At 56.3% G+C, this 27814-nt stretch overlaps 2 protein-coding genes and 1 pseudogene across 42 annotated transcripts in view; 1 reads left to right on the top strand and 2 right to left on the bottom strand.

The window, feature by feature from the left end:
- LOC131766726 (cytochrome b-c1 complex subunit 10 pseudogene) overlaps positions 1 to 12818 on the top strand; it is a 17200-nt pseudogene extending 4382 nt beyond the window's left edge.
- On the bottom strand, positions 1258 to 26137 carry BID (BH3 interacting domain death agonist). Of its 13 annotated transcripts, none has more exons than XM_067008392.1 (7): positions 26055 to 26137; positions 9350 to 9413; positions 7185 to 7270; positions 5807 to 6011; positions 3512 to 3651; positions 2638 to 2850; positions 1258 to 1707 (listed from the first exon to the last, which is right to left on the bottom strand). In XM_067008392.1, the coding sequence occupies exons 1-7, from the start codon at positions 26103 to 26105 to the stop codon at positions 1696 to 1698; spliced, it is 771 nt and encodes a 256-aa protein (XP_066864493.1). In that variant the 5' UTR covers positions 26106 to 26137; the 3' UTR covers positions 1258 to 1695. The 13 variants fall into 13 exon arrangements, with proteins under 13 accessions (XP_066864493.1, XP_066864500.1, XP_066864502.1 ...); XM_067008399.1 differs by lacking the exon at positions 26055 to 26137 and adding an exon at positions 21785 to 21852; XM_067008401.1 differs by lacking the exon at positions 26055 to 26137 and adding an exon at positions 21555 to 21757.
- The window catches only part of MICAL3 (microtubule associated monooxygenase, calponin and LIM domain containing 3), a 187304-nt gene continuing 184691 nt past the window's right edge, over positions 25202 to 27814 (bottom strand). For all 29 annotated transcript variants that reach the window (XM_067008364.1, XM_067008357.1, XM_067008356.1 and 26 more), the window contains one exon: positions 25202 to 27814. In XM_067008364.1, the coding sequence (XP_066864465.1) occupies positions 27630 to 27814 (185 nt within the window). In that variant the 3' untranslated portion in view covers positions 25202 to 27629.

Genomic DNA, 27814 nt, shown 5'->3' with positions numbered 1-27814 from the left:
CAGCTTCATAGGTGCAGGTGAGCTGGGGGCATGGCTGGGGGCACAGACATTCCCCACAGGATGGATGCAGTAGCTTCTCCAGTAGCTTAAAATTTTTATCAAAACCTTGACTTCTTGGAAAGAGAAAAGGGTGCATTTAGTTACATGATTTTGGAAACTGGTTGACATAGGCCTTGAAATCACCTCCATGTCTTTTAACTGCCTGTGGTTCCTGATTCAAGTAATTCATGGTGAAAATTCAAACACATTTTGAAGTCTGATTTTCCTGTTAAACGTTTTAAGTCCAGAACCTCTTTGTGCTGCTTGGGTTTTAAACAGGAAGACTGAGTGCGCCTGAGCCAGCGGGGCCGGGGTCACCGAGCCGGGACAGAGCCACGATGCTGAGCAGGTCCATGGGCCCTTGCTGCCACCAGCTGGCCAGAAACTGGTCACCCACAGTGGGCCTGCGGGGTGCCGTGGGGCCGGTGTGGGCCACTGACCGATTCTGGACCAGGTGCCCTACATCAACGGCACGTTCAAGAAGGATGATTAATTAAACCCATCCCCTTGGACCCCTCCGGTATCTGGTGGTGCTGCCTTCTTCCATCTGCATCTGGAATGGCCCAGGCTCTTGGGATGGACCTCGAGGAATACACGGTGAGAGTTAGATTTCCTGTGTTGGTGGATATAGCTTTGGTGTGTGAACACACACGGCATTAAACCTCTCTATGAAACCAGAAAAGAAAGACTGCACTTCCTTACTATGAAGGTGTCCCTGTTTTGAGGGGAGTTTCTCACTTGTAAGAGGCTCACACACTCCCTCTCCACTCCCTGGTCCCCCACACTTGGCACTGCCTGCGGTGACACCACCTCCAGGAAGGGTGCGTTGTTTGTTTGTTTGTTTTGCTGCGCGGCACAGTATGTAGGATCTTGGTTCTCTGACCAGCGATCAGACCTGCACCCCCTGCAGTGGAAGCGTGGAGTCTTAACCACTGGACTGGCAGGAAAGTCCCAAGTGGGTTTTTTAAAAAAACAAAGAAACATTAAGTGTGTTCTTTTTCTTCTGCTCCCCCCCACCGCGGTACGTGGGCCTCTCACCGCCGTGGCCTCTCCCGTTGCGGAGCACAGGCTCCGGACGCGCAGGCGCAGCGGCCACGGCTCACGGGGCCAGCCGCTCCGCGGCACGTGGGATCTTCCCAGACCGGGGCTCGAACCCGCGTCCCCCGCATCGGCAGGCGGACTCCCAACCACTGCGCCACCAGGAAAGCCCTCTTCTGCTTTGTATTTGTCAATCTGCTTTTATTTTGTTGTTGTTTTTTCTTTTTTTGGCTGCAGCTTGTAGGATCTTAGTTCCCCGACCAGGGATCAGACCTCGTCCCTACAGTGGAAGCACAGAGGAGTCCTAACCACTGGACCACCAGGGAAGTCACGATCTGCTTTTAGATCTGATTTTCAGGCGGGGACCTTTCCAGCAGACATTAGGTAAAAGGCACAGTGTGTGGATGGATGTAGATGGTGTGAAACATTCACACATGTACGTGAAGAAATTCCTAAATGGTCCCTGGCTTTAAAATGGTGAGAGATACACAGCTGTCATCTCGTGCCTGTCTTCCTTGAGCATGTTTAAGTGGCCGAGGCTCCGTCTCTGTGGAGACAGCTACACTGCTGTCACCATCTCAAGTTGTAAAACAGTCGTGCTTTTGCTGAGTCGTCCCTTCAGTCCATCTCCTGGAGCAAGAAAGGACAACAGCCAGGATTAGCCAGCCTCCCTCCTAAGCCAGGACCCTGGATCTGAGCCTCTAGGGCCACGGTCAGCAGAAGTGCAGCTGGGGCTTTGCACGCACACACACACAGACCTTTCACCAAGTCACTTATGGTGCCCAGAGGCATCTCAGTGGGTGTGCGGACTGGACCAAGGTTCTGTTTCAGCCGCACAGTGTCTGGAAGCTGTTAACAGAGGCTTATCTCCTTCCAGCAACAGTTCAGCTTTGGTTTCACAATGAGTTGGGGTTTGTGTTCTCCCTCCGGTTTTTATTTTTAAAAGCCCGTATAACTGAAGGCCACGCAGAGAGAATGCTTTTAAGGCTCATCAACTACATATTAAGGGGGTCAGACGCCTGAGCAATGCTCCCGACACATAAAACCCCAAAATTTACAGATAAGATACATCCACTTTCCCTTCCAGGTGGCCTATGAAACTGAAGCACCAGACTTTCTAATATCCTGGGTGGAGGACAGACGTGTACAGTTTTTACCCCCTTTTGACCGCTCACCCTCCTCGGTAAGTATGTGTTTTAATTTAAATTATACTCATTTTTGTGACAACGTGAGGCTGATGGCAGACCAGGGAAGCCCCAGCGTGGGCCCCTCCAGCCTCCTCTCCTGCTCGCCCCCCAGCAGCTCTCACAAGCCTGCGAAGGGTGCACAGTTGGCCTGTGCTGCCCTGTGACAGCAGCTCCTCTCAGAAACAACCAGACTCTCAGACGCAGAAGCAAGCCTTTCCTCCTGAGCAGGAAGGGCCGTGGCCACCTTCCCTGGGGTCCGTCCCCAGCCGGCAGCCCTGCAGCGAGGGTCCCGGAGCTCAGAGGGGGCCGGGGTGGGGAGAGGTGGACACCCAGGGGGGTTAAGAGCCCAGGAGCTGCCACCGCTGGTTCTTACGTTTTGCACTAAGTCCCTCACGTAGGCGAGAAGGTTCTGGTTGATGAAGGTCACTGTGGTGTGAAAGACATCTTGGAGCAAAGCTGGCGAGTGGTCGGCCACCTTTTTGGCCACAAGCATGGTCAGCAGGAGCAGGGCCTTCTCACGGTCCATGTCCGCGGGGCAGAGCTGCACGAGTTGTTCCAGCGCCACCGCCAGGCACCGCCTCCGCTCCTGCACGGGTGGGGAGGCGGGAAGGTCTGTGAACAGCTGAGGGGGCCAGGGAAGGAGGCAAAGCCACGGGCAGGCGAGGCCCCCCCGCCCCCCGCCCCCCGCCGCGGGTCCTGCTTGAAGGCACCTAAGGTCAAGGTCAGTCACTGCCCGGGGGTCTGGCCCTGGTACAGGGGGGCAGGGAGGGGGATGGGGACCTCCTGCCCGGAGAGGCCTCATGGACCCCCCAGACAGGAAAGGACCGTCCACGCGCGCGCCAACACGTGGCAGCAAGAACGGCACCAGCAGCCTGTGTCTGCTCCACGCTGGCCAGCGAAGCTCAGAGGGAGGCTCCCTGACAAACGGGCCTTCCCGGAGGCAGGAGGCTCGACCCGCTGGGCCCAGCCCAAGGCCGTTTCTAGGTCGCGGGGGCCCCGCGGCCTCAGCCGTCAGAGGAGTGGAACATGTTTCAGGAAGAGTCACATCCGTCTTGTTAATCTTTGGGGGGCTCTGTCCCCAAACTCTTGAGTTTGACTTCAGGTTTTCAAGTGTCAAGTGACCTTTTTCCGAGAGACAGTTCGCCAGGCTGACTCTCTCTCCTGCAGTCACAAGCTGGGCCACCTCCCTGGACACCACTCTGTCTGCCAGGAGGCAGAGGACAAGCCCCGTGGGTTTTCTCACTCACCTCCTCCGACAGGCTCGTGTTCCTGAACTGCGCGGCCAGGCCAGCCACCAGCCCCGGGCGGATGCTGCACTCCATCCTGTCCCCAACCTGGGCGAGCTGTCTGGCGATGTCCCGGACCACTTCCTCCTGAGTCTGAGAGTCTAATGTGCAGTTGAGGGGGGTTCAGATGACGCCCTGCTCACACCCCACTCACACCCCACTCCCGCTCCCCCCGCTCTAGGAAAGGGGTGGGTCCTGCACCCACAGCCCAGTGAGGACGGTGTGATCACGGGACCAGGCGCAGGGGCCAGGCAGGAGAAGGACCTGTGATACCGGGGTAGCCACAACCCGGGCTCGAAGCCCAGCGTCCGACGGCTGTCGGCAGAGGAAGCGGTCAGGACAGAGGCTCCGCGGCCTCTAGTCCTGGACTCTGCCTTTCCTCCCCCCCACCCCTCCCCAGAACAGAAGCTTCCAGGGGCTCTGGGGTTTCCAGGTGTGGGCTGACTCCTGGGTACGCAGCTGGGGGACCCGGGGCACTGAGTGACCCGCTGCCTTGCTGCTTTTCCCCAGAGCACAGAAAGTGTACTCGCCCCACCTCCAGCCCCCCTGCGCCCGTCACACAGGTGGAAGGTGTGTGGCAGCCAGCCCTGCGTTGAGAGTTGCTGGCATCGTTTTTCCAGCAGCATTTGCTCACTCTGGGTCTCGGTGTCACATTTTGGTAATTCTCACAATTACTTCAAACTTTTTCATTATCATATATTTGTATGGTGACCAGTGACGTCACTGCTTCAACACGCTGCAGGCTCAGAGGATGGTTAGCATGTAGCAATGAAGAAGTACTTTTAATTAAGGCACGAACGCTGTTAAGACAGCGCTATTGCACACTGAACACACCTCCGTGTAGTGTACACGTAATGTCTACACGTCCTGGGAAACCACAGGGTCCAAGTGCTGCGTCTCGTGGTCTGGACCCCGACCAGCAACCTCGCCTAGCTGCCCGCACACTCGTCCCTCGGGGTCTGGGTGGGCGCCGGCCCAGGACCCCCGCAGGCACCAAACTCCAGGGGGCCGGCGTCCCTCACGTGATCACCTCCACCTAATACAATGCCAGCGCACAGCAAATTCAAGTTTTGCTCTGGGGAACTTTCTGGAACTTTTTTCCCCAAGTATTTCCAACCTGTGGTTGGTGGAATCTGCCGGCAGTGCCTGCACAGCCCTGCCTGCGCCTGTGGAGTTCCACGGGCCCGGCTGCAGCCCTGACCTCACTGAGACGTGTCTGTGTGACCCCAACACGAGTCCTCCTCGCCCCAAAACCTCCCGCTACCCGCCCACCTCTGCTCGGGGACAGGTCACCACTCGCCTGCCACGACCTCCGAGACCTGGGTCAACAGCCCGGCCACGCTCGACCCCATGCTCCCCTTCGCGGCCCAGCCCGTGCGCTCGTCCTGACCCGCCTCCTACACGGCCCCCGACGGCCCCGCTCGCCCACCTCCTCCCGTCCAGCCGAGCGAACAAATCCACTGACAAGTGGCGGCCGGGCCTGTTCTGCCCATTGCTTCCACACCTCCTCGGGCTCCTGACCACACACCGCTTCCTACCTGAGCGCCCACCTTGCCCTGTGCGTCCAGTGAGGCTCCATAGTCTGGGGGGGGCCACCAGGGCAGCAGGCCTGACAGCAAAGCTACTCTTGTCCCTTCCCAAAGGGGGGCCTAAGGCAACCCTGGCTGCTGGGGACTCCGTGCTGCGCCACCGGCCACCTGAATTAAGACAGCTGGGGGCCCAGAGGCCGGATCAGCCGCGAGAGGGCAGTGACACACACACCCCCCAGCCCCACTCCCCACCAGGCGGCAGACTCCAGCCCAGGCCTCCCGGGTGCGTCAGGAACACCTGGGAGCCTCCCCCCGAAGCACAGGCTGGTTCAGGAACCCGGCAGAATTCCTCAGGGCGCTCCAGGGTGTGCTGTGCCTGGCCCACCTCCAGAGGGGCTCCCAGCGGCCTCCGTGGAGGCAGCACTGGTGGCAAAAGCTGAGGCCGGGAGGACAGGACACACATCTGGAATCTGCCACACATGGAGGATGGCCCGGCCCAAGAAGAGCCCCAGGTCCCCGCTGCCCTGGTGACCGTGCAGATCGCCATGGCCATAACGTACACTGGAGGAAAGCGTGGGTGCTGCACAGACGCAAAGACTCCTCAGGAGTCCGAGTGGGTTTCAACTGACTGCACTCGGCGAGGCCTGCTCTGCTGGACACGGGGTGGGCCTGAGCCCGAAGGCGCCGCAGCCCGGATCTGGGCCGCGCAGGCTGGCCCGGCACCTACCTGTCTCTGCCGCCCCCTCAACACGGAAGTGGCTGCACCAGTTGCCGTCCGTCTGCAGCTCATCGTCGTGGGCCACACGCACGGCCAGCTCGTGGCCCAGCACCTCCAGCTCTTGGTGGCAACGGGAGTGCGGGTAGCTCTGGAGGAAGCCGAACACCAGCAGGCTTGTGGTGCGCTCATCCTGGGGGCTGGCGCCGTTGCTGACCTGAGAGGAGAGTCCTGTGGGAACGTGGCCCCGGGCCGGGCAGCCGGGCCTGGGATGCCCTCCCTGGCCCAGGGCCTGGACACCCTCCCAGTGGGCAGGGGCCAGTCCGCAGGGCCACGTACAGATGCCGAAAAGCTCCAATCCTGCAGAAGGTGACCCATCTGCCGGCGGCCAGCTGGTGCGCCCCGGGGAGGGCGGTCAGGCACGTACGTGTCCAGGTGCCATCCTGGCTCAGCACGCCTGCGCCGGGCCCCGTGTATCTTTTACCAGCCAGAGCCCACGCTCACTGGGAGTGCATCCAGCAGTTAGAAGCTCATCCTCTTCCATCATGTCCTTTGTGGGCCCAGGACGGTGTTGTGCAAAAGCAGATGTTCAATACAGCCCGGGCAGGAGTGGCCACAGGCAACACCTGCTCTGGGCAGGCCTGGCTGACCTCAGGTAGATAAGCCCCTGGCCGAGCCCACGAGCAGCGCTGGGGGAGCCAGGAGGGCCGCTGCACGTGGCAACAAGAAGGCAAGTGCATAGCAGGGCCAGGGGTGCTCAGGTCACCCTCAGACCTGGGATGAGAGGGCATCGTGAGAGGCTAGGATGCCGAGACCGCCCAGATCAACACATGCAGAACACACTGCCTGGGCTGGGAGAAGTCACGGGGAGAAAATGAAGGCGCAGGAAAAATTTACTTCTAAGCCCATAATGTTTTTCATTAGAAAATATTAGAAAAATATTCTGATTAGGAAAATCAGAAAACTTTGAGAGGGCAGTTTTTAGAGGACAAATTGTTTTCAACAAAATGCATAAAATAAGGAGCTTATGTATTGCTATTCAGCCTTTACTTCTCCAGAATTACTCCTAAAGGGGGAAAATGTATGTAAAAGCTCTACTTTACTAAATCTTTACAGTGAGGCCAGTGGCACAAGGCAGCTGAGAAACTTAAGAACGTGCTTCATCTCTACCTCAGGAGACGTCCTGGTCAGGAGAGAAGAGGGGCTTAGGCAGGGGTGCGGTTGAACCGTGTCCCCCAGAGACAGGCCCAGGTGCTGACCGCCAGGACCTGAGAGCAGGACCTTATTTGGAAATGGGGTTTTTGCAGATGTCACGTTAAGGCCAGGTCACCTTGGATCGGGGCCCTAATCCCATGACCCATGTCTTTACAAGAGAATGGGGCAGACTTACAGACACACACAGGGATGCCAGTGCAGACGGAGACTGGAGCTGGAGAGGCCAGAGCAGACTCCTCAGAGCCTCCGGAGGAACCAACCCTGCAACACCCTGATATCAGACTTGTGGCCTCCAGGCACTTCAGGAAAATACCCAGCTGGTGGGGTTTCCCTGCCACAGCCCCAGGGAACTAAACCAGGCTGTCTTTTTAAAGAGGTTAGTAAACAGGGTCTAAAGTCTGGGTGTGTGGCAGCGGTTGCCACAAGCTACACCAGGTCAGGTATCAAACCCAGGCGCAGTGACCTCTGCCTTTCACCCCAAAACACAAAGAACAGAAGTGGCCGGGCGAGAAGGAGAGCGTCCCGTGTTAGAGGGCTCAGGCCCCGGAGCCAAGTGTTTGGTGCCATCCGGCTGGGAAGCGTGGGGACAGACTCTGTTCTGAGCATGTCAAGAATAGGCTGGCCTGGACTCCCAAACAGGCAGCTGGCCCAGAAGACCAACAGCATTTAACACCAAGAACAAGCAAGGCTGTTGACAAGCCAAGGATGGACAAGTGATACAAGCCGAAATGGATGTCTCAGAAGGTGGAAGATTTGATAGTTGTTTATCCTTTTCGGTCACAGGAAAAAGTATGTTAAGAGATATAATCAAGACTTAGGAAATCTTGCCGGACATAATACAGATTTCATCTATAGGAGGCAAAAATAACTCGTGCAATAAAATCAATTCAGTGCAGAGAAAACGATGGAAAGCTGTCCAATGTGTGTGATAAACTAGACTAATCCTGGTGTCCAAACCTGGAGAAAACAGCACCAAACAAACAGTAAAAACAAAACAAAACAAAAATCAATCTCATTTTCTTTTTCTGCATATCAAAAAAAATATCAAAGAATGCTACAGTATAGATGAACAGCACCTTACAAACAGTTAAAAAAAAACCAAACCGAGCCATCATGCTCAGTGATACAAGCCAGACACAGGAGGACACGCCTGCTCCATCCCTCTCATCTGTGTGGTCCCTGAAGCGTCAAATGCACAGAGAAAAGGGGGCGGTGGTGGCACAGCAACGCTAGTGCTCTTAATGCCACTGAGCCAGACACTTAAAAAAGGTTAAAATGGGGGCTTCCCTGGTGGCGCGGTGGTTAAGAATCTGCCTGCCAATGCAGGGGACACGGGTTCAAGCCCTGGTCCGGGAGGATCCCACGTGCCGCGGAGCAACCAAGCCCACGAGCCACAACTACTGAAGCCCGCGCACCTAGAGCCCACAAGCCACAGCTACTGAAGCCCGCGCGCCTAGAGCCCGTGCTCCACAACAAGAGAAGCCCGCGCACTGCAATGAGAAGCCCACACACCACAACGAAGACCCAGCACAGCCAATCAATCAATCACTAAAAGGTTAAAACGGTAGATTTTACTGTAATTAAAAAAAAAAAAAAACCTGGAAACAAAATCAAAGGGAAAAAAGTCAGAAAATCTATAGCAGGGTGAAATTTCTGACGGGGGAAGAGGAAGCTGCTGGATGTCTCACCCTGAACCTGACTGTGGGGCATGCCTGTGTCTCGGCTTTCTCAGTGTAAAGGAAAGAAAGGGGAAAGCAAAGCCCTAAGAGTGTGTCTGCCCTTTCCCACTGAAGGCGCCAGGAGAAGCGGCACCCGGGCAGCTCCCGAAACCTCTCCTGCTCAAGTAGCTGATGTTTCTCCTGAGCTGCTAAGCTGGGAACCGCACGGCTCCGAGGGGTGTTTGAGAAGCGCACACCGAGCCCCCAGGCGCTGTCTGCTCAGAGATGCAGAAACCGGGCCAAGCTCATGAACCACCTAGTAAGTCCTCGGCCCCGCGGCCACCCCAGTGGGGCTGGTGGGGACATGGAGGGCCCTGGGCTGGGCGCCCGAAGATGCCACACTGCCCGGCAAAGACAGGAAGGAGGTGAAGAAGAGCTTCTGCTGTGCCAGGTGCGACTTTCTCTTTTAAACCCGTTCAAAGCACAAGGCGCCATTTAGGCCCCATCCTGCTGAGGCAGGGGACCGGCCCACACGACCTCGGCGACGCTATAGCTCTGAGCCCGTCCTGCACAGAAGCAGGCGGAAGCGGTGAGGGGACGAGGAGGTTATCCGCCCTGTGCTCCCGGGAGCTGGGACCCGAGGCTCCGCCGCCCACACCCCCGGGACCACCACCCATCTGACCTTCGAGTCCATGGCCCCGGCAGTGTCGTGGGCTCCACAGCTCACAGGGTTGCGGGTCCGCAGCCTGGAAGAGGACACACACAGGGTGGGTGCAGGGCCCTGCGGGGACACCCCTCCAGGACCCCCAGGGAAGAAAAGGGAGCCCTGCTGCCCTCGCCCTCCCACCTCAGCCCAGCCCCCAGCCCGAGCTCACTGGTCAGGCAGGCAGGGCCGTCTGCTCCCGAACCCACTCCAAGTCAGTACAGTACTTGGAGCGCCAGGCTCCCTCCACGAAAAACACCTGGATGTTAACAGGGACTTACTGTGTCACTACCACGGCCCCGTCACTGCTCTCCCCACCGACAGCCCCAGAGCACCGAGGGGGTGAGAAGACGAGGCGCGCCTGGGCCCAGGGCCACGTGGCTGCAAGGGCTGGTGAGATCAGTCTTGCACAGAAAGATGTGTATTTGACAGTCACACAAACGATTCAGGCTTCCAGATGGCATGTAAGTCCACACTAAATAACCCGGCAGGCATAAACAACCCAGCAGACAAAAAGCCCATCAGAGACTGAGTTTTAAAAGATTATGCCCCCAACGTGAAAAATAGAAAAGAACAAGAGCTGTGTGCATCGTAGACACGTCCAAACAGACCAGAAATGTTTCCGCAGAGCAGTCTCAACAGAATAATCCCGCGTTAAAATGTCTGCACCAGTGAATGTGTGTTTACACACAGTATTAGCCTAAACCCAATGAATCAGTCCTCTTGTAGGGCAGTAACCGTCAAATTTGGAGCTTCCATATGGTTCCTGAATACACGGGGGGTAAAAAGAGAGCCACCAGCTCCCCTCCAGGGAGAAAGGGCAAGGCTTCCCCCCGGCACTGCGGGCGGGGGCCTTCATCCCCAGGACCCAGGCCACCCACTGGGAGTGGGATGAGCCCACCCTGGGCCCGGGCAGGCTGCAAAGGACGCAGGGGAGGATGGAGGGACAGACAGGAAGCAGCAGGACGCGGGCCGCAGGGCCGCCAGTGCAGGAGGCAGAGCTGCAGGACAGCGTGCCACAGAGCAGGCCCCTGGGGGAAGGGCCGCAGAAGCCAACCCACGTCCACAGTCGCAGCCTTGGCCTCCACCGCGCCCTCTCAGGAACGAGCTTCCGAAAGCCAGGGAGGCCGCCATCAAGGGGTGACTCACATAAAATCTGCCTCCCGCTCGGACCCGCCCTCCCCACTGTCCCCGCGGCCCTGATCCACATCCACATCGCTGGCACCGTGCTCATTTCCCGCCTCGACACCTACTTCCACAAAATGTTTTAATGTCTTCACATAAGTGACCCTTGAACAACGCGGGGGTCAGCGGGCGTAGAATTTAGTTGTATCACGATCTGCATTCTCCAGTTCAACCAACAACGGCCTGTGGGGCATTTAGTAGTGAAAAACATCCCCACAGAAGGGGGGCCCATGCAGTTCAAACCCTTGTTTTTCGAAGGTCACCTGTGCATATATGTCTTTATAGCTCTCCCTCTATATGTCAGGATACAGAATGAGAGCAGAGCACCGACGCTGACCCAGCCGGGATGGATCCACAGGAGAAAGTGCCTCTGCAGAACGGCTGGGCCCTGGTGTTCTCCTCAGAAAGACAGTGGGTTTGGAGAAGGTGGATTTCCTTTTTTTCCTTCTGAAATGAACAGAACACTTCTAAAGATTTTATGTAACTGATTATTTAATGGGGGAAACAAAGATGTTAAAACCACTCAGCGCACAAGCAGCCACGGCAGAGCATCTGTATTTCTATGGACAAGTCACCTGCGTCAGCATCCGTTTTCTGCAACTTACAGGGGTGTAAAATAGCTCAAAGACAAGAAAACCAGAAACGGTGAGCTGGCCAGTATATCCAGGTTTTTTGCCCATTTCAAAGTCTTTCACAGATTTCCTGACAGTCTCCGGAGTGGTAATGATCTCAAAGATTATTCTTGACACACACAAACAGGGCGGGTCTCACAAGAATGCTAATTAACCAGCCAGGCCTCCTAGGTTTCTTTTGCAAATTTAGATTAAACAACTACTAATGCCACAAGATCAGCTTCTGTCTGGAAATTCTCACCAGGAAGCTCAGGCTGGACTCTGCTACCCCGAGGGCAGGCAGGGGCGCCAGGCCAAGCGCCTCTGTGGCCGCTCTAAATGTGTGCGGAGAAAAGGAAGCCCAGACAGGGGGACAGGGGCCACGGATCCAGACACTGGCAAGTGGCAGAGACTCAAATGCAGGCAGGGGGTTGGAAGCTTTGCAGAGGAGGCTGCGGGGGAAGCAGGGGGCCCGCTGGCCGTGGCTCCCTGTGCGATGGTGTCCTGTGTTGCCCCACGTCGGAGGCACGAACGGAAGGGAGGGAAGCTGTCAGGTATCAATCGAGTCCTGAAGTTATTTTTAGCTCCTTGGACTGTCCCAGAGAGCACTCTGACTTGACCTCCCAGGCTGGTGGGCACTGGGCGGGGTGGGGGGGTGCTGGGGGAAGGGGCCGGGCAGGCTGCTCTGCCATCGCCCACTCGTATATTCAGTCCCGGCCTCTCTTACTCGGGTCCCCACTTATCTCAGATTCCCTGGCCTGCAGGAAGCGACCTTCCCACCACGGAGGGCAGGGACCCCAGGGCCAGACTGGCTTTCCTGGAGGGCTCTGTAGCCTTCACTCCCTAAAAGCTCAGTTCTGTGACAAGTGGCCTGTCACAGTCCATCACACAAGCATCATTCAGAGATAGGACGTTCTGAGGAAGGCTCTCAAGTTGTCCAATTATATTACATCCTGGTAAAAAGAACAAAGGGCAGTGGGCAGTTCCTCACAAACTTATACACAGAATTACCGTTTGTTCTGGTAACTCTGCTTCCGGGTACGCGCACACCTGTCCTCCTGGCTGCGTCACTCACAACAACACAGGTGGTGACAGCGCAACATCCACTGATGGTGAGTGGATGGACACAGTGTGTCCATCACGCGGTGAGTCTCGTTCAGCCTCAGAAGGAGGTTCTGGCGCCTGCTGCACGGGGAGGAGCTTGAGGACACTGAGCCGAGTGACATGAGCCAGACGCACAAAGGCAGCTGCTTCGTGAGTCCGCTTCTCTGCCGGAAAGTGGACTGGGGGCCCAGGGCAGGGGCCGGGGCGGCAAGAGAGAGGGTCCTGGAGGGGACGGGGGTGGTGGCACCTCAGTGCAGGGGACATTGGGAAGTGGTTACGGTGGAAAATTTTATGTATATTTTACCACACACACAACAGAGAGGGAAATTCTGGCATCTGCGACAATGTGGAGGGACCCAGAGGATGTTACACCGAACAAAACAAGCCAGACGCAGGACACACACCGTCTTGCCCCACTTACATGAGAAATTTTGCCTGTTTTCTAGAGAATTGTTAATTCCTATTAATGCCACTGAGCTGTACACTTAAACCGATTAAAACGGTACAATTTTACATGTATTTGACCACAATAAAAATGTTTGAAAGAAGCCCCGCCCAGAGTCGGTCTTTCTGAACCTATGCAAATAGCTGTACCGTCACACAGAGCGAGGAAACTCAGCAAGAATTCTGTCAGGAAGAGCTAGATGTCATTGCCGGCTACCAAGTTTTTATGGGTTACAGACAGGTGAAGAAAGAGAAACTTCCGTGTGTCTGGAAAACAGAACTGGAAACGCCAGCAATATTCCGAGCAAACCACCAGTTTCCCACCTTGGTCTGTGGATCCCAGCAGCTGCGCCCACGCCGTCTGCATCCAGAGGAGCCTGGAAACCCTGACCTGCACCCTGGGTGAAGCTCTGAGTTGTTGAAGCCAGGAGAACACAAAAGCCTGTCTGTGAAGTTTCACTAGTTCAAAGTACCTGGTACCAGTCCTTCCCACAAGCCTCTGACTCAGTCCTTCTTTGCTGAGGACACACACGGAAAGCCCCAAGGCATCCCCAAGAGGGCACAGGCTTCCGGGGGTGGTTCATGTGCTTCTCTAACCGACAACATGAGAAAGGAAGGGGGTCAGATTCTCCTTGGGGTACAGTACGTAACAAACGTGATCAGTGTTTCCCCGGAGAATAAAGCCGTCCCCATATAGCACACAGCTTCTGAAACATTTAAATGAGTAACGGTTTCCTGTAAACACCTGTAAACATAACCGAAGCAGCCTCACAACAGTAACACTTCACACAAATCTGATTAATTGTACAGTCGCTCTCTTTATAAGATGCACGGCCTTGGGGATTCTCCAGGGACACTCTGGGAAGTCTCAATAAGAGTTGTAGGTATAAAAGATATCCTGAAAACATTTTTTTTCTAAATTCAGGGTCCAACCTTTGGAAGCTCTGTCAGAGTCCACTTGGGCACTTAAGATGGGGTCATGGATGCCTGAGAAACAGGACATGGTTATCAATGAACGAAACTAAGAAAACCTTAAGCTCCTCATAAGTGATCAACCTTTGTTCTTGGTGGGGCTGTTTTTCCCCTTAAAACAAAGCATCAAAAAGTACTGTTTGGGGGCTTCCCTGATGGTGCAGTGGTTGAGAATCCGCCTGCCGATGCAGGGGACACAGGTTCGTGCCCCGGTCCGGGAGGATCCCACGTGCCGCGGAGCGGCTGGGCCCGTGAGCCATGGCCACTGAGCCTGCTCATCCGGAGCCTGTGCTCCGCAATGGGAGAGGCCACAGCAGTGAGAGGCCCGCATACCAGGAAAAAGAAAAAAAAAAAAAAAAGTACTGTTTGGGGGACGTCCCTGGCTGTCCAGTGGTTAGGACGCCACACTTCCACTGCAGGGGGCATGGGTTTGATCCCTGGTCGGGGAACTAAGGTTTCACAAGCTCCTCGGTGCGGCCAAAAATAAACAATTAAAAAAAAAAAAATCTCGTTTTGACAGTAAAGGAGCCAAGACCATCAAAACAAGCAAACTTTGCTAAAATTGTGAGATTTCATAGCTTCTTCTCAGACTCAGACATTTAAGAGATTTACAAAAATATGAAACAATGTTCTCACTAAAAACATTGTTTTGTAAAATACAGTATTTTAAAAAAATATTCGTTAAGCAACAGGCATTGATATTTTCGAACAAACCAACAATATTTGAAAATTTTCTCCAGTTTTACTTTCTCACACAGAAAACAGATAAACCCACTTAATCAAAAGCTTTTCAGGGTCCTCAGTAATTTTTATGTGTAAAAGACCAAAAAGTTTGAGGGTGGGGGGAAAGACCTGCTTTCCTTGAAAATAAAAGCACATATAACAACAGTTTTTCTCTGTCATCCATTTTAATTACGACTCAACCCAAGTGACTGACCTTCCTTCACGGAAAACCAGGTGCCCGGGCGCCACACAGCTCAGACGCTATCTCCAGTAGCACACGTGCCCTGGGCGTCCCCACAGTGCAGACACGCTGAGCGACGCCAGCCAGAGACGAAGCCTCTGCTGAGGACACTGAAAACACTTGAACTTACACCTGGTACCCAATGCTTCGGTATCCTGTCTTACTTAGAAATTACCTAGGTAGGGCTTCCCTGGTGGCGCAGTGGTGGAGAGTCCGCCTGCCGATGCAGGGGACGCGGGTTTGTGCCCCGGTCCGGGAAGATCCCACGTGCCGCGGAGCGGCTGGGCCCGTGAGCCGTGGCCGCTGAGCCTGCACGTCCGGAGCCTGTGCTCCGCAACAGGAGAGGCCACAGCAGTGAGAGGCCCGCGTACCGCAAAAAAAAAAATTAAAAAAAAATTACCTAGGTAGACAGTGATTGCCATTGTTAACTCAATTTAATGTGCGTCCAAGCTGTACCCTGGAATACTGTTCAAGTAAAAACAATGTCAGAATTCTATTCAACTTCGTTGAAAACAAATTTACATTTCTCTTAACTTTAAACATCATGTAAGAGTAATATTAGCTGATTTGGTAAGTAAACCTGTAGAAGGTTTGGGGGAAACGAATTACAATAAAATATATTAACGTTATATTGATATATTGAATATTGATTATTACATGTAATCAGTATTAAGTATAATACTGATAAATCAGAGAAAAGACACAGCTTTTTTAAACCCCAAATTATTAATTTATCCTCATTTGCCAAAGATTTATCTTAATTATGTGAACCTGCATTCTTTTGTGATATAGTTGATGTATAAGTTACAGGTGTACAACACAGTGATTCACAATTTTTAAAGGTTATACTCCATTTATAGTTATTATAAAATATTGGCTATATTTCCTGTGGTGTAGGATATTATCCTTGTAGCTTATTTATTTTATACATAGTAGTTTGTACCTCTTAATCCCCTCCCTGTCTTGCCCCTCCCCCTTCCCTCTCCCACTGGTAGCTACTGGTTTGTTCTCTGTACCTGTGAGTCTGTTTGTAAACCTGTATTCTTAAAACGTTTCCGGGTTTGGACTTCCCTGGTGGCGCAGTGGTTAAGAATCTGCCTGCCAATGCAGGGGACATGGGTTCGAGTCCTGATCTGGGAAGATCCCACATGCTGCGGACCAACTAAGCCCGTGCGCCACAACTACTGAGCCCACGCGCTAGAGCTGGTGAGCCACAACTACTGAGCCCACGCGCCACAACTACTGAAGCTCACGCTCCACAACAAGAGAAGCCACCGCAATGAGAAGCCCGCGCACCACAACGAAGAGTAGCCCCCTCTCACCGCAACTAGAGAAAAGTCCGCGCACAGCAACGAAGACTCAACGCAGCCAAAAACAGATAAATAAATGAGTTTCTTTCTGTGCATTTAAAATTTTTTAAAAGTCTATTGCATTTAAATTATTAGAAACGAGATTTCCTGATTTTCTGGAAATTTTAGAAATATTTGATTTATATAAGCATTTATTTAGGTCCACAAGCCAATGAGAACAGAGTTCCTCCGATCTGAGACACTTCACAACCTAACTCCCTAATGACGAGAGAACGTTTTGCACATTTACACACCAAGAGGCCAAGGCCTTGCTGAATTACAGACCCACAGGGCACACGGCGTCGGTCCCACAACTTCAGGGCCAGGTCAAGAGTAAACACAGAAACACCAAGGCTCACGGGTCTGGATGTCAAGGAGTGGTTCTCCGTGGTGGCACAAAATTCTGAACTGAGCTCAAAAGAGACCAAGGACACAAACCACCATCTGACCACCCAGATCCTCTGTTGTCTCCCGCTCAACACAGAGCAGACCTCTGACACCTGCCCACAAGGACCACAGTCAGCGAAGGCACCAAAGGAGTAACTGGTGCATATGTGCAAACTCAAACCCCAGCCAAACACAGGACAGAGAGAGCCATTCCACCGGCCCTGAGACGTGGCCTCTCGGGGCTGAGACCCACCGGCACGCTTTCAGGGACGGCTCCCAAACTGCCAGCCAAAGAAAAGGGCGAAACCATGACTTTCATACAAATACAAAACAATAAAATGAACACATGTCCAAGATTTTATTTATTAGGTCATTAATTAATAAGGGAACCAGTAAGATAGATGATACAACCAGTTTCTAGATAACGTGGATTTCTAAGGCGGCTGCCAGGTCTGCTGAGATCACGTAAGACAGTTCTTTCCCCGAAGCGGGGGCAAAGGGTCAACACAGAGCCACAGGAGGCCCAGGCCAGTGTCCACGTGGGCCCCTTCTGACGATTCGTGGGGGGGGTGGGAGCTGCCGCTCACCCAGAACACAGTGTGACCTCACTTCCAGACCCTTGCCCCCTGGATTCGCCAGGACAGAAGCTGGAGTGTGGACGCGGGTCTCTATCTCTGGCTCCTCTGCGCCGAGCTCTCCGTCCCTCAGGCCTCCCCCGATGCTGGGCACATCCTCAGGAACCCCAGTGCTTGCTCCGCCCCTCGGCCCCCCCCTCCATCCCACAGGCCTGGGAGCCGCTGGCTTTCAATCCTGGCCGCACACACTGGGCGCAACTGAGAGAATGTAAGATACTGATTTGGCGTGATCTCACATACGGGAAAGCCCAGGGATCCGCTGAAACACCCCTGGAAGTAAGAAACTGATTTGGCGTGATCTCACATACGGGAAAGCCCAGGGATCCGCTGAAACACCCCTGGAAGTAAGATACTGATTTGGCGTGATCTCACATACGGGAAAGCCCAGGGATCCGCTGAAACACCCCTGGAAGTAAGATACTGATTTGGCGTGATCTCACATACGGGAAAGCCCAGGGATCCGCTGAAACACCCCTGGAAGTAAGATACTGATTTGGCGTGATCTCACATACGGGAAAGCCCAGGGGATCCGCTGAAACACCCCTGGAAGTAAGATACTGATTTGATGTGATCTCACATACGGGAAAGCCCAGGGGATCCGCTGAAACACCCCTGGAAGTCCTAAATGAGTTCACCAGCGCTGCAGGACACAGGCTCTGCAGGATCTGCTGTACTTCTACGTGCCCACGACAAACCACCTAAATGTGAAACAGAGCAGCATCAACAGAAATAAGGTACTTCGGAATACAGTGAACAAAAGATGTGTAAGACTTGTACAGCGATAACTACGAACATCGGTGAAGGAAAGTAAAGATCTAAATAAATGAAATCGTTCCTGTCCATGGACCGGAAGACGTATTCCATTCCGCCAGTGGGAGCCCCCCCAGACACCCACGGACTCAACACAATTACCCTCAAGCTCCCAGCTGGCTTTTTCGCAGAAGTGACAAATGGCTCCTGTTTCATGAGGAAATGCAAGGGGCACAGAATAGCCAAAGTAAAAAAGAACAAAACTGGCGGACTCACACGCCCCAACTTCAAAACTTATGACTGAGCTACAGTAATTGAGACAACTTGGTACTGGCAAAGGATAACCTCACAGATCAATGGACCAGAAATGACAGTCCGTAAATAAACCCTAATATTTATGGTTCATCGACCTCTGACAAAGGGGCCAAGACCAGGGTAAAGAATAGGCTTTTCAGAAACTGGTGCTGGGACAGCTGGGTATCACAGGGGTGAAGGCATGAATTTGGGCGCCTACCTCATATCATACACAAAAACCAACTCAAAACAGATCATAGGCCTAAATATAAGAGCTAAAACCATTAAAAAAAACCCACAATCTCTTAGAACCAAAAAATAAAACTTTATGACCTTGGAAGAGGCAGTGATTTCTTAGATATGACACCAAAAGAACAAGTCATATAAGAAAAAAATAGATAAACTGGACTTCTTGAAAATTAAAAACCTTTGTGCTTCAAAGGAAACGATCAGTGAAAACACAACGCACAGAATGGGAAAAAATGCTTGCGAATCATTTACCAGACAAGGGACTTGTACCCAGAAAATACAAAGAATCCTTGTTAACGACAATAAAAAGACAACCCAGTTAAAAATTGGGCGAAAGATTTTAATAGGATCCAAAGACATACAAATAGTCAACAGCCACATGAAGAGATGCTCAACATCATTAACCACTACGGAAATGTGAATCAAAACCACAATGAGAGGGGAGTTCCCTGGTGGTCAAGTGGTTAGGACTCTGCCTGCACTTTCACTGCCGAGGGCTCAGGTTCAATCCCTGGTTGGGGAACTAAGCTCCCCACGAGCCACGTGTGCGGCACAGCCCCCCAAAAAAGAAAGAAAGGAAAAAAACCCACAATGAGATACCCCTTCACACCCACCAAGGCGGCTAGAACGAAAAGGATAATAGTAAGTGGTAGCGAGGATGTGGAGAAGCCGGAAGCCTCATACCGCGCAGGTGGAAATGTAAGATAGCTCAGCCACTTTGGAAAAGTTCTGCAGCTCCTCAGAATGTTAAACAGAGTTATCACAAGAGCCAGCAATTCCACTCCTAGGCACGCATATACACAAGAGAAATGAAAACACACGTCCACACGGAAACTTGTACACGAATGTTCATCGTGACATTATTCGAGGTAGCAAAAAGCCGAATGTCTATCAACTGGTGAATGGATAAGGAAAACGTAGTAGACCCATAAAATGGAGTATTATTTGGCCATAAAAGGGAATGAAACGTGAAACATTGGATGAACTCTGAAACATTATGCTGAATGAAAACAATCTAGTCAAAGAAAACCACAGATTGTATGATTCCATTTATATGAACTTCCCAGAATAGGCAACTCCATAGAGAAAAAAGTAGATAAGGGTCACCTGGGGCTGTGGGGATAAGGGGACCAGGGGGTGATTGATGATGTGCATGGTTTCTTTGGGGGCTGTTGAGATGCTCTAAAATTAGATTGTGGTGATGGCTGCACAACTCTGAGAGTAAAGTGGAAACCACTTTAAATGGGCATATTTTATGGTATGTGAAATATCTCAATAAAGAGGTTTAAAAAAAAAAGCAGCCCAAGGGAGGGTGGAATAAAGAGGGGGAGCCACCCCGTCACACAGGTCCCAGAAGTGAAACCCACCCCCCAGCGTGAAAAGCCTCCCCCACGCGTGGCAGTCCCGCTCCGGCCACCACATTCTTCCACCGTGGCCGAAGGTCCCCGGGCCCCACAGCACTCATGTGCCTGAAGGGACCAGCCCCTCTCCAACCTGCTCTGTGTGTGACCCGGAGGGGACTCATTTCCTCCCCGCTCGCGACGACAGGACACTGAAGGAAGGGGATAACTGCAAACGAGCCAGTTCCTCATTGTACCAGTGGTGGCTTCTAGGACCCTGGACACAAATACACAAAAGCCAACCGAGAACTCAATCTGCAGCAGAACCTCCAGAAGTGGTTGCTCTGTGGTTCACCCAGATAATCACGTCTGCTGTTCACTGGAAACTTCCCCATTCAGCCCAGCACAGGCAGGAAGAGGAGGGAGGGAGAGGGAGGAGGGAAAGGACCAGGTCGGGCACTTGGGGAAAAGGCCCAGAGAGGGTGCACGGCCCCGCCCCACGCTTCCCCCAGCCCCCAAGGCTGCCCGCAGGGAGGGGTCTGCAGAAAGGCCAGGCCCTCCCCACCACCACCCCGGGTCTAACAGGTGCAGGGGAGCAGGGCTGGGAGGTGGGGCGACGGCCGGGAACCTAGGCAGCGCAGTCCCGCAGGGAGAGCCGGGGCTCTGGGGCAGCACGGTACTCAAGCGTCTTCGTCTTGGATCAGCATTCGTCCAGACACAACGCTCTGCCCGCGTGTCCCGCCCAGTGAGCTCCGCGTGTACTTCGAGCTAGCACACGTGTGACCCCCGGGGGCCCAGGTGCTGCTGTCAGATCCTGTTTAAGGGAGGCCCAGCGGGGCACTCCGGGCCTCCACTCCCTCCACAGCCCACACCTGACGTCCGACCACCAGAGGCGCAGCCACAGAAGCACCTGCCACAGCTATGGAGCGAGGCTTCTCAGGGCCGACAGTCCAGACGCGGCGTCCCGGGCCCCGCCGCACGACGCGCGCTCTTCCATCGGGGCACAGGCCCCACCCCTCCCCCCGCCACAGGCAGGCGGCCGCAGCGCCAGGCCGGTCCCCTTCCTCCTTGCCCCTGGGTGCCGGGGCTTCCGGGCAGGCCGCTCGCGTCTGCAGCAAGTGGGACCTCCAGTCCTGGGTCTGCGAAGGCCCGGGAGCAGGGCCCCTCCCCCAGCACTCCCGCACTGCTGCCAAGCTCCTATCCACCCCTCAGAGCCCACCTCGGATGGCCTGACCTCCTCAGACAAGACTTACGGGACCCAGCCCCTGTCCCGGCAGCTCTCAGCTCCAAAGCCTGCATCCCGGTGTCCCACCGTCGCCATTCCCACCACAGAGCACCCTGTCCCGCGGAGCCTTCTCTGGGCCCAGCCAGATAAGTCCGTCTTTGGACCCCAGCGGAAAGGCTGCCTCTGTGCGATGCGCTCCTCCCTCGCGGCAGGAAGCCAGAAGCCGCCCCGCGGGCCGCCCCATCCTCTCCCCCGCGGTGCCTTCCTAGAGCCAGCTCAACCCCTGCAGCCGGAGGGCTCCTCCCACCCTCCCCCAGCTCGAGCGCAGACCCTCTTCCAGGGACAGTCACCCGTGGTTCCCGGCGGGCTCAGGGTTTGCCCGGAGATGGCAGGGACCCGGGCCCAGGAGAGGCCCCAGCCCGACCTGCCTGCGTCCCGACGGGTGGGATGGGACTGGGAACCACGTGCCCCTGCTGAGGCCGCCGACGGAGACCTGGGCAGCAGACAGACCCGCAGGAGGGGCATGGCCGGGGCGGAGTCGCCCAAAAGGGTCTCTGGGGTGAGGCCCCCCTCAGTGAAGACCACCCCCTCCCCCGTGAGGGCCATCCCACCCCGGCAGCGCAGCGCGTCCCGCTCGCTGGATGAAAGAAACGCGCCCCACGCCCCGCGCCCGACCTGCTGGCTGAGGGTCTCGGACCTCTCGGGGTTTCCGGTCACTAAGTCACACAACAACCCGCTTCCGCCGCCCGCAGCGTGTCCAGGGCAGCGCAAGCCGGGGAGGCGCCTCGGCCTGCACCCGCGTCTGCCTCACGCGGAGGGAGCGGCGGGGCCGAGCACGCGGAGGCAGAGAGAGGGCGGCCCACGGGCGGAGGACGCGGGGACTGGGGACGCCGGGCGGTACTCACCTCCCACGGCGGCGCCAGGCGGCGAGACGGCTGCGTGCAGCGCTCGGGCGGGAAAAAGCCGACATTCCGGGGGCGGAGCGCGCAGCCGCCGCAAGCCCACTTCCTGTAGCTCCTGCCCCGCCCCGACAAGGCTCCGCCCCTTCACTGCCGGCCACTCCCGCCCCGGCACGGCCACGCCCCCACCCCATCATTTCCTCAACCTTGCCGCGGCCCCGCCCCTTCCCGGCCACATCCCGACAAGGCTCCGCCCCAGGCCAACCTACAGGCCCCGCCCTTCGCCAGGTCCCTGGAGGCCGCGCGCGGAGAAGCAGGTAGAAACCGAATTTTAAAAAGAAGAAAAGAAGAAAAAAGATCGCAAAGAAATATAACCAGAAACCATGGGCTGGTTACAGTGAAATAATAAAATCGCAGGATTTTCTCTTTTGTACTTTCCAATTTTTCTTAAATGACTGTGGCACCAATTTTACAGTGAATAAAAACTATGTAATAGAGACTTCCCTGGTGGCGCAGTGGTTAAGAATCCGCCTGCCAGTGCAGGGGACACGGGTTCGAGCCCTGGTCCGGGAAGATCCCACATGCTGCGGAGCAACTAAGCCTGTATGTCACAACTACTGAGCCTGTGCTCTAGAGCCCACAAGCCACAACTACTGAGCCCGCGTGCTGCAACTACTGAGCCCACAGGCCTAGAGCCCGTGCTCCACAACAAGAGAAGTCACCGCAATGAGAAGCCCACGCACCGCAACGAAGACCCAACACAGCGAGAGAGAGAGAGAGTGAGAGAGAGAGAGAGAGTGTGTGAGAGAGAGAGAGTGAGAGAGAGCTCCCAGAGACAGGGACAGGGAGTGGGTGAAATGGGTGAAGGGGGTAGAAAGGTACAAACTTCCAGTTATAAAATAAATGTGTCCTGGGAATGAAATGTTCAGCATGGTGACTGTAGTTAACACTGCTGTGTCGTGTATGTGGGACTTGCTGAGAGTAGATCTTAAAAGTTCTCACTGCAGGAAACAATGTTTAGCTATGTGAGGTGATGGATGGTAGCTAGACCTACTGGTGACTGGTCTGTAACGTGCACAAACATCACGGCGTGATGTGGGCAGCCGGGAGCCAGAGGTCCGCGTGCGGGGGGTGGCCCGGGCGGAGGGAGCTGGGCCCTGAAGGGGCAGGGAGGGGATGAAGGGGAAGCCGGGGCGCGCCGCCGCCCTCCTCCTGAGCTGCCTCCACCACGGGCCCTGTGTGGGGCTGGACCAGCTAGGGGCCCGGAGCCTGCAGGGCCGAGGCCAGGGCTCCGAGGGGACTCCCACAGTCGCTGCTGCTTCGACGGGCACCTGTCCCCTCAAGCTGAGGAGGCGAGCCCTCTTACTTCCCCAAGACAAATCCCTTCGGGATGGGGGTTCTGGGCGGCAGCCAGGCTCACACCTCACCTCCCACAGCACCCCCACCCCAGCCCTCTCTTGGGGTCAGGGTCCCACGGCTGCAGACTCCACTTCTTCTCTTCTGGAGCCCAGCTGACTCCTGATTCGTGGGGTCCAGCCTTCCTCCATCCCGGCCACCCCATCCCGTCACCGCAGGATGCAGGCTGACAGCCAGTTTGCGAGGGCTGACATCTCACATCCCAAGGGCCGTGGGTCCCAGGCGTGCGGTGGGAATCGGCCCACGGGGCCATGGGCCCTCCCTGCTCTAGACCAAGAGCCAGACCAGCAGAGGCCGGGAGAGCTCTTTCCAGCACCCAGGCCCCTCTAAGCTCCTCCTCTGTGCTCCCCGCTCGCCCCATGGAACCCAGAGGGTCGAGGTGTGTTCGGAGGGGTCAGTCTGGGAGGCCAGGGAGGCCCAGTAACTTACTTGGAGGCCGGGGTGGGGGGTTGGCTGACGTGTAGGGGCCACCCCAGCCCTGGAGAAAGGTCTGGCCCTGGGCGGGGGTGGACCAGTTCCCAACCTTCAAGGCGCTTTCCCACCAAGACAGAGCCGAGGCTCCGGACCTCAAAGGCCAGGCAGAGAGGTGAGTACCGCCGGGTCCCCAGTCCCCGCGCCCTCCGCCCCTGGGCCGCCCTCTCTCTGCCCCCGTGCGCTCGGTCCCGCTGCTCCCTCCGCGTGAGGCAGACGCGGGTGCGGGCCGAGGCGCCTCCCCGGCTTGCGCTGCCCTGGACACACTGCGGGCGGCGGAAGCGGGTTGTTGAGTGACTTAGTGACTGGAAACCCCGAGGGGTCCGAGACCCTCAGCCAGCAGGGGCAGCGTGTGTGCACGTGTGCACCCCAGGTGCTCTCTCCACGTCTGTTCTGGAATCAGGGGCCTTCTCAGGTCCACAGCAGCCAGGACTCCACTGCCCCGCTGAAGTCCCAGCTGCAAGGCCACCTGAGGGAGGGGACACGGGCGCGGGGCTGCCACAAAACGCTCCCTGCCAAGCCCGGCAGCCCTGGCCCCCGGGCGCCGCAGTGGAGGTCTCTGTGCAGGGCACTGGCCCACGAGGACGCTTCCTCTCTCCCCACCGAGCCGCGCTCGGGAGTCTTTGGGGCAATACAGCAGCCAGTTCTGTCCTTCGCATTTCCTGCTCCGGATCCTAAGACGGGACCGTGGGGACCAGGGTTCAGGAGGGATTTCGGAGCCACGGACACGGGTTCTTGGACGAATGGTGGCAGCTGCAGGGCAGCCTTCCCTCGGTTGTCTGCCTGAGGCCACCATCCCCTCCTACCACGTGGGTGCCTGTGAACCACAGCCAAACCCTGCCTGTCTCCATCTCTGATCAAGGGGCCCCTGTGAGGAACCAAAGGGGGTCAGCACAGGCGGCACCAGCCCCACTCCCCGCAACAGGCACAGTCCCTGACACAGACTTCCTTTGAGGACTCGAGGGCCACACTGCTTCTGCTTTTCTACCCGATGCACGAGTGGTGCCGGAGGCTCTGGGAATCAGCTGGCCCGGCACCGACCCCGCCCGCTGCCACCCCAGAGGGAAGATTAGCTCCACGGTGACAGAGGCCAGCCACACACCCCGTGGCCGGCGCACGTGGGGGCGCCGGGGCCGCAACATCAGGGCTCCCAAGACCCTGTGCTCTGAATGTACTTGGGGAGGCGGATACGTCTCATCGACGTAGGCCTGCAGGCTGCAGAGCCCACGGCACTGGGCTGCCAGGGCCTCGGGGTCACCCTGATGAGGAGAAGACCGCGTCACAGAACGTGCGTCTCTCCGGGAGGGTCCTGGCGCCGCTTTGGAGGGCGGCCTCGTACACCCTGGGCGCTCCACACACTTTCTCAAGGGGTGTCAGCAGGTGGCCAGACCAGGACCACACGGACAAAAATAAAGTCGGCTGAGAAAGCACCGAGGTTGTACTCTTCCAACCCACACACACACCGGCCGGTGCCACCGCGCGGACGCCAACCCACCGAAGGGCGTGCCCTGGCTCATGCCAAGAATACCTCTGTACTCGTTTTAAAAACTTTTATTGCGCATAAAATGGCCCATTCCCCTTTGTAGATCAGTTGTTACCACCTTTAAAATTGTTTGCTTTAAACTCTCTCCACTTTCTGCCCCCCTGAAAAACATTCTGCTCTTTGAAAAGACAGAGGATAGTCTATCATTGCTGGTCAGAGCAGCTGGAGGACGGCTCCCGGGGCAAAGGCCAGAAGACGCCATCTGAGCAGGACCGGACCCCCAGGTGGAGCCGCTGGTGACCTCAGACTGAGGCGAGGTGCGCTGCTGCCCTGCCTCTGCTGGAGCTGACCCCGCTTGTCCCTGCATGGGCCTTGGCCTTGGGCCTGCTCACGCCGTGGCATTTCCTGCGGCCCTGCCTTCGGGGGGACTTGACAGGAGCTGAGCGCATCTCTGGAGCTGGGACACACGGCATGCAGCCCGTCAGCAGGGCCCGACAACCAGCAGTCTGGCAGCTGTAAGACGGGAGCTTTCGGAAGAGGTGCTCTGCTAGAACCTGAGGCCGCGGCCCTGCGGCAGGGAGTGGGCGAGCGTTTCCGAGCTTCTCTGCAGCCTCCAGGCCATCCTCGCTCCTGCAGGCACAGTGTGCTTCCGCAGGGGCGGGCGTCGTGTCCCTCCTGGCCACTCTGTAAACTTGTCCTTGTCCTGGGTGGGCAGAAGCTCGAGGGACAGGCCTGGCAGTTGCGGTGCACCGGGGCGGTGGGTGGGAAGGGTAGGCAAAGGCCGCACAGGCAATGACTCCTGTCCCAAGCCCAATTTTATTGGAAGGCTGGGACTTAAGGATGGGATCTAGAACACCCTCCGCCCCCCCCCCTTTTAAGAAAGGAGAATAGAAATGGAGGCCCTACCTCATCAAGCAAGAGGTGAAGGTCAGAGCTGCGAGGGCTGGGGCAGCACATGCCCTGGATTCCAGACGGCAGCTTTGGGACAGACTGAAGAAGAAGACAGATCTTTGCTCCTTTGCAGTGAGAATGACTCTGTTCAAGTTGAGGCACGATGTGGTTCCCCAAGGACGTCCCAAGGTCAGCGTGGACGCCCCCTGTCCTGCCGAGGCCTCTCTTCCCTGCACGCGGCCCCACTCCACCAGGAGTCGGCTGGAGGGCCTCGGGACTGGCCTGGCGCTGCCCTTGCTCCTCTGTGGAAGAGCACGGCCCCTGCAGAGTCTAACAGTGGCTCTGCAGGCTGGACACTGCCGGCCTCTGGCTGAGCCACGGCACGAGCTGGCTCCACGGTGCTTCCCGTCCGGTGCCTCCCCACGAAGAAGCGCTGGGCTGGAGCTGGGCCGGAGCTCGTGTGTGCGTGTGTGTGTGTGTGTGTGTGTGTGTGTGTGTGTGTGTGACCCCAACTGGAGTCCGCAGAGTGCCGTCACTGTAGCTCCAGCTGGCTGGGTCTGGGCCTCGCTGAGCAGGGTCCCACACGCTGGTGCAGCCAGCCTAAAACTTTCTTTAATAAATGTGCTGTGGGAGGTGAGACTTCGGCACCAAAACGGAGGAAAAATGGGTTCTGCAGAGCCAGAATTCCAACACGGAGGCCAAGAGGCATCTGTGCCTCATGGCGTGGCCTCCGGCAGCTCAAACGCATCCTTGACAAGCTAGCGGTGTACACACGGACGCCCGGGGCCAGGCACAGGAGGACGGGCGCTGCACGCCGGGGCCCACACGGGGGTCTTGCTGACCTGAGAGCTCAGGTCAGCCCCACGATGAAAGAGTAATGCATGGAGTGACAGTGCAATCAGCTGGGACCCACCTCCACACCCCTACCCAGGTGCCAGGCAATCAGTGTCCTGGTAAAGATATAAAAGTGAAGTTGCTTCTTTTCAAGTATTAAAAAAAATAAGTTAATTGACAAAGAGGGTGCGAAGCGGCCGCGCCTCCCAGGCTGTCAGCTTCATTCGGGGCAGACACAGGAACTGGGCGAGGAGCCCGTGACAAGGAGGCCGGCCTGTGGCGGGGCCAGAAGAGGGTCTCCTGCTGACCTTGAAGTCTGTATCCTCCAGTGTTGTGAATTGAAAGTGGATGCAGCAGCCTCGGGCCTCAGGCCACAGCCGGGAGAGGCCTGGAGTGTGGCGCTGGGCACGTGGGGGGGGCCTCCTCAGCCCAGGACGGAGTCTGCGCCGGCTCCCTGGGCCTGGGGACCAGACAGGAGCCGTGTCCCACCGACCAGGCGTCCCCCCCAGGGTCCACGTTCCTCCGTCTCCGAAGCAGGAGGACAGGGAGGCCTCTTCGAGGAGCCTGAGCTACTGGACCACCGTCTTCACCTGCGGCTCCCACAGCTCGGTGCTTGACTGCTTCTCAGAGCCCCGAGGAGGTCTGAGTGCAAACTCCCAGGAGGTGCCAGGCCCACTCAGACCTCGGATCTGGGGGGCCTGGGAGAAGCCAGCCCAGGTCAGACGGGTGCACAGACCGGCCAGGGCCGGGCGGCGCTCAGGACCAGTTCAGGCTGAAGCCCTTGGACAGCATGGCAGCCTCTAGGTCCCTGTCTTCCTCCTTCTCCCGGAGCCGCTGCTCCTCCAGCAGGGCCACCAGGGCGTCTCTCTGCTCCACCACCTCCAGCATCTCGTTCAGGATCCTCTTCTCCTCCGACAGCTCCTCCTCTGTCTTCAGGTGAT

Source organism: Kogia breviceps, chromosome 12 (genome assembly GCF_026419965.1).
Source record: "Kogia breviceps isolate mKogBre1 chromosome 12, mKogBre1 haplotype 1, whole genome shotgun sequence".
NCBI classification, from domain to species: Eukaryota; Metazoa; Chordata; class Mammalia; order Artiodactyla; family Physeteridae; genus Kogia; species Kogia breviceps.
This window is presented reverse-complemented; position numbering and strand designations above follow the sequence as displayed.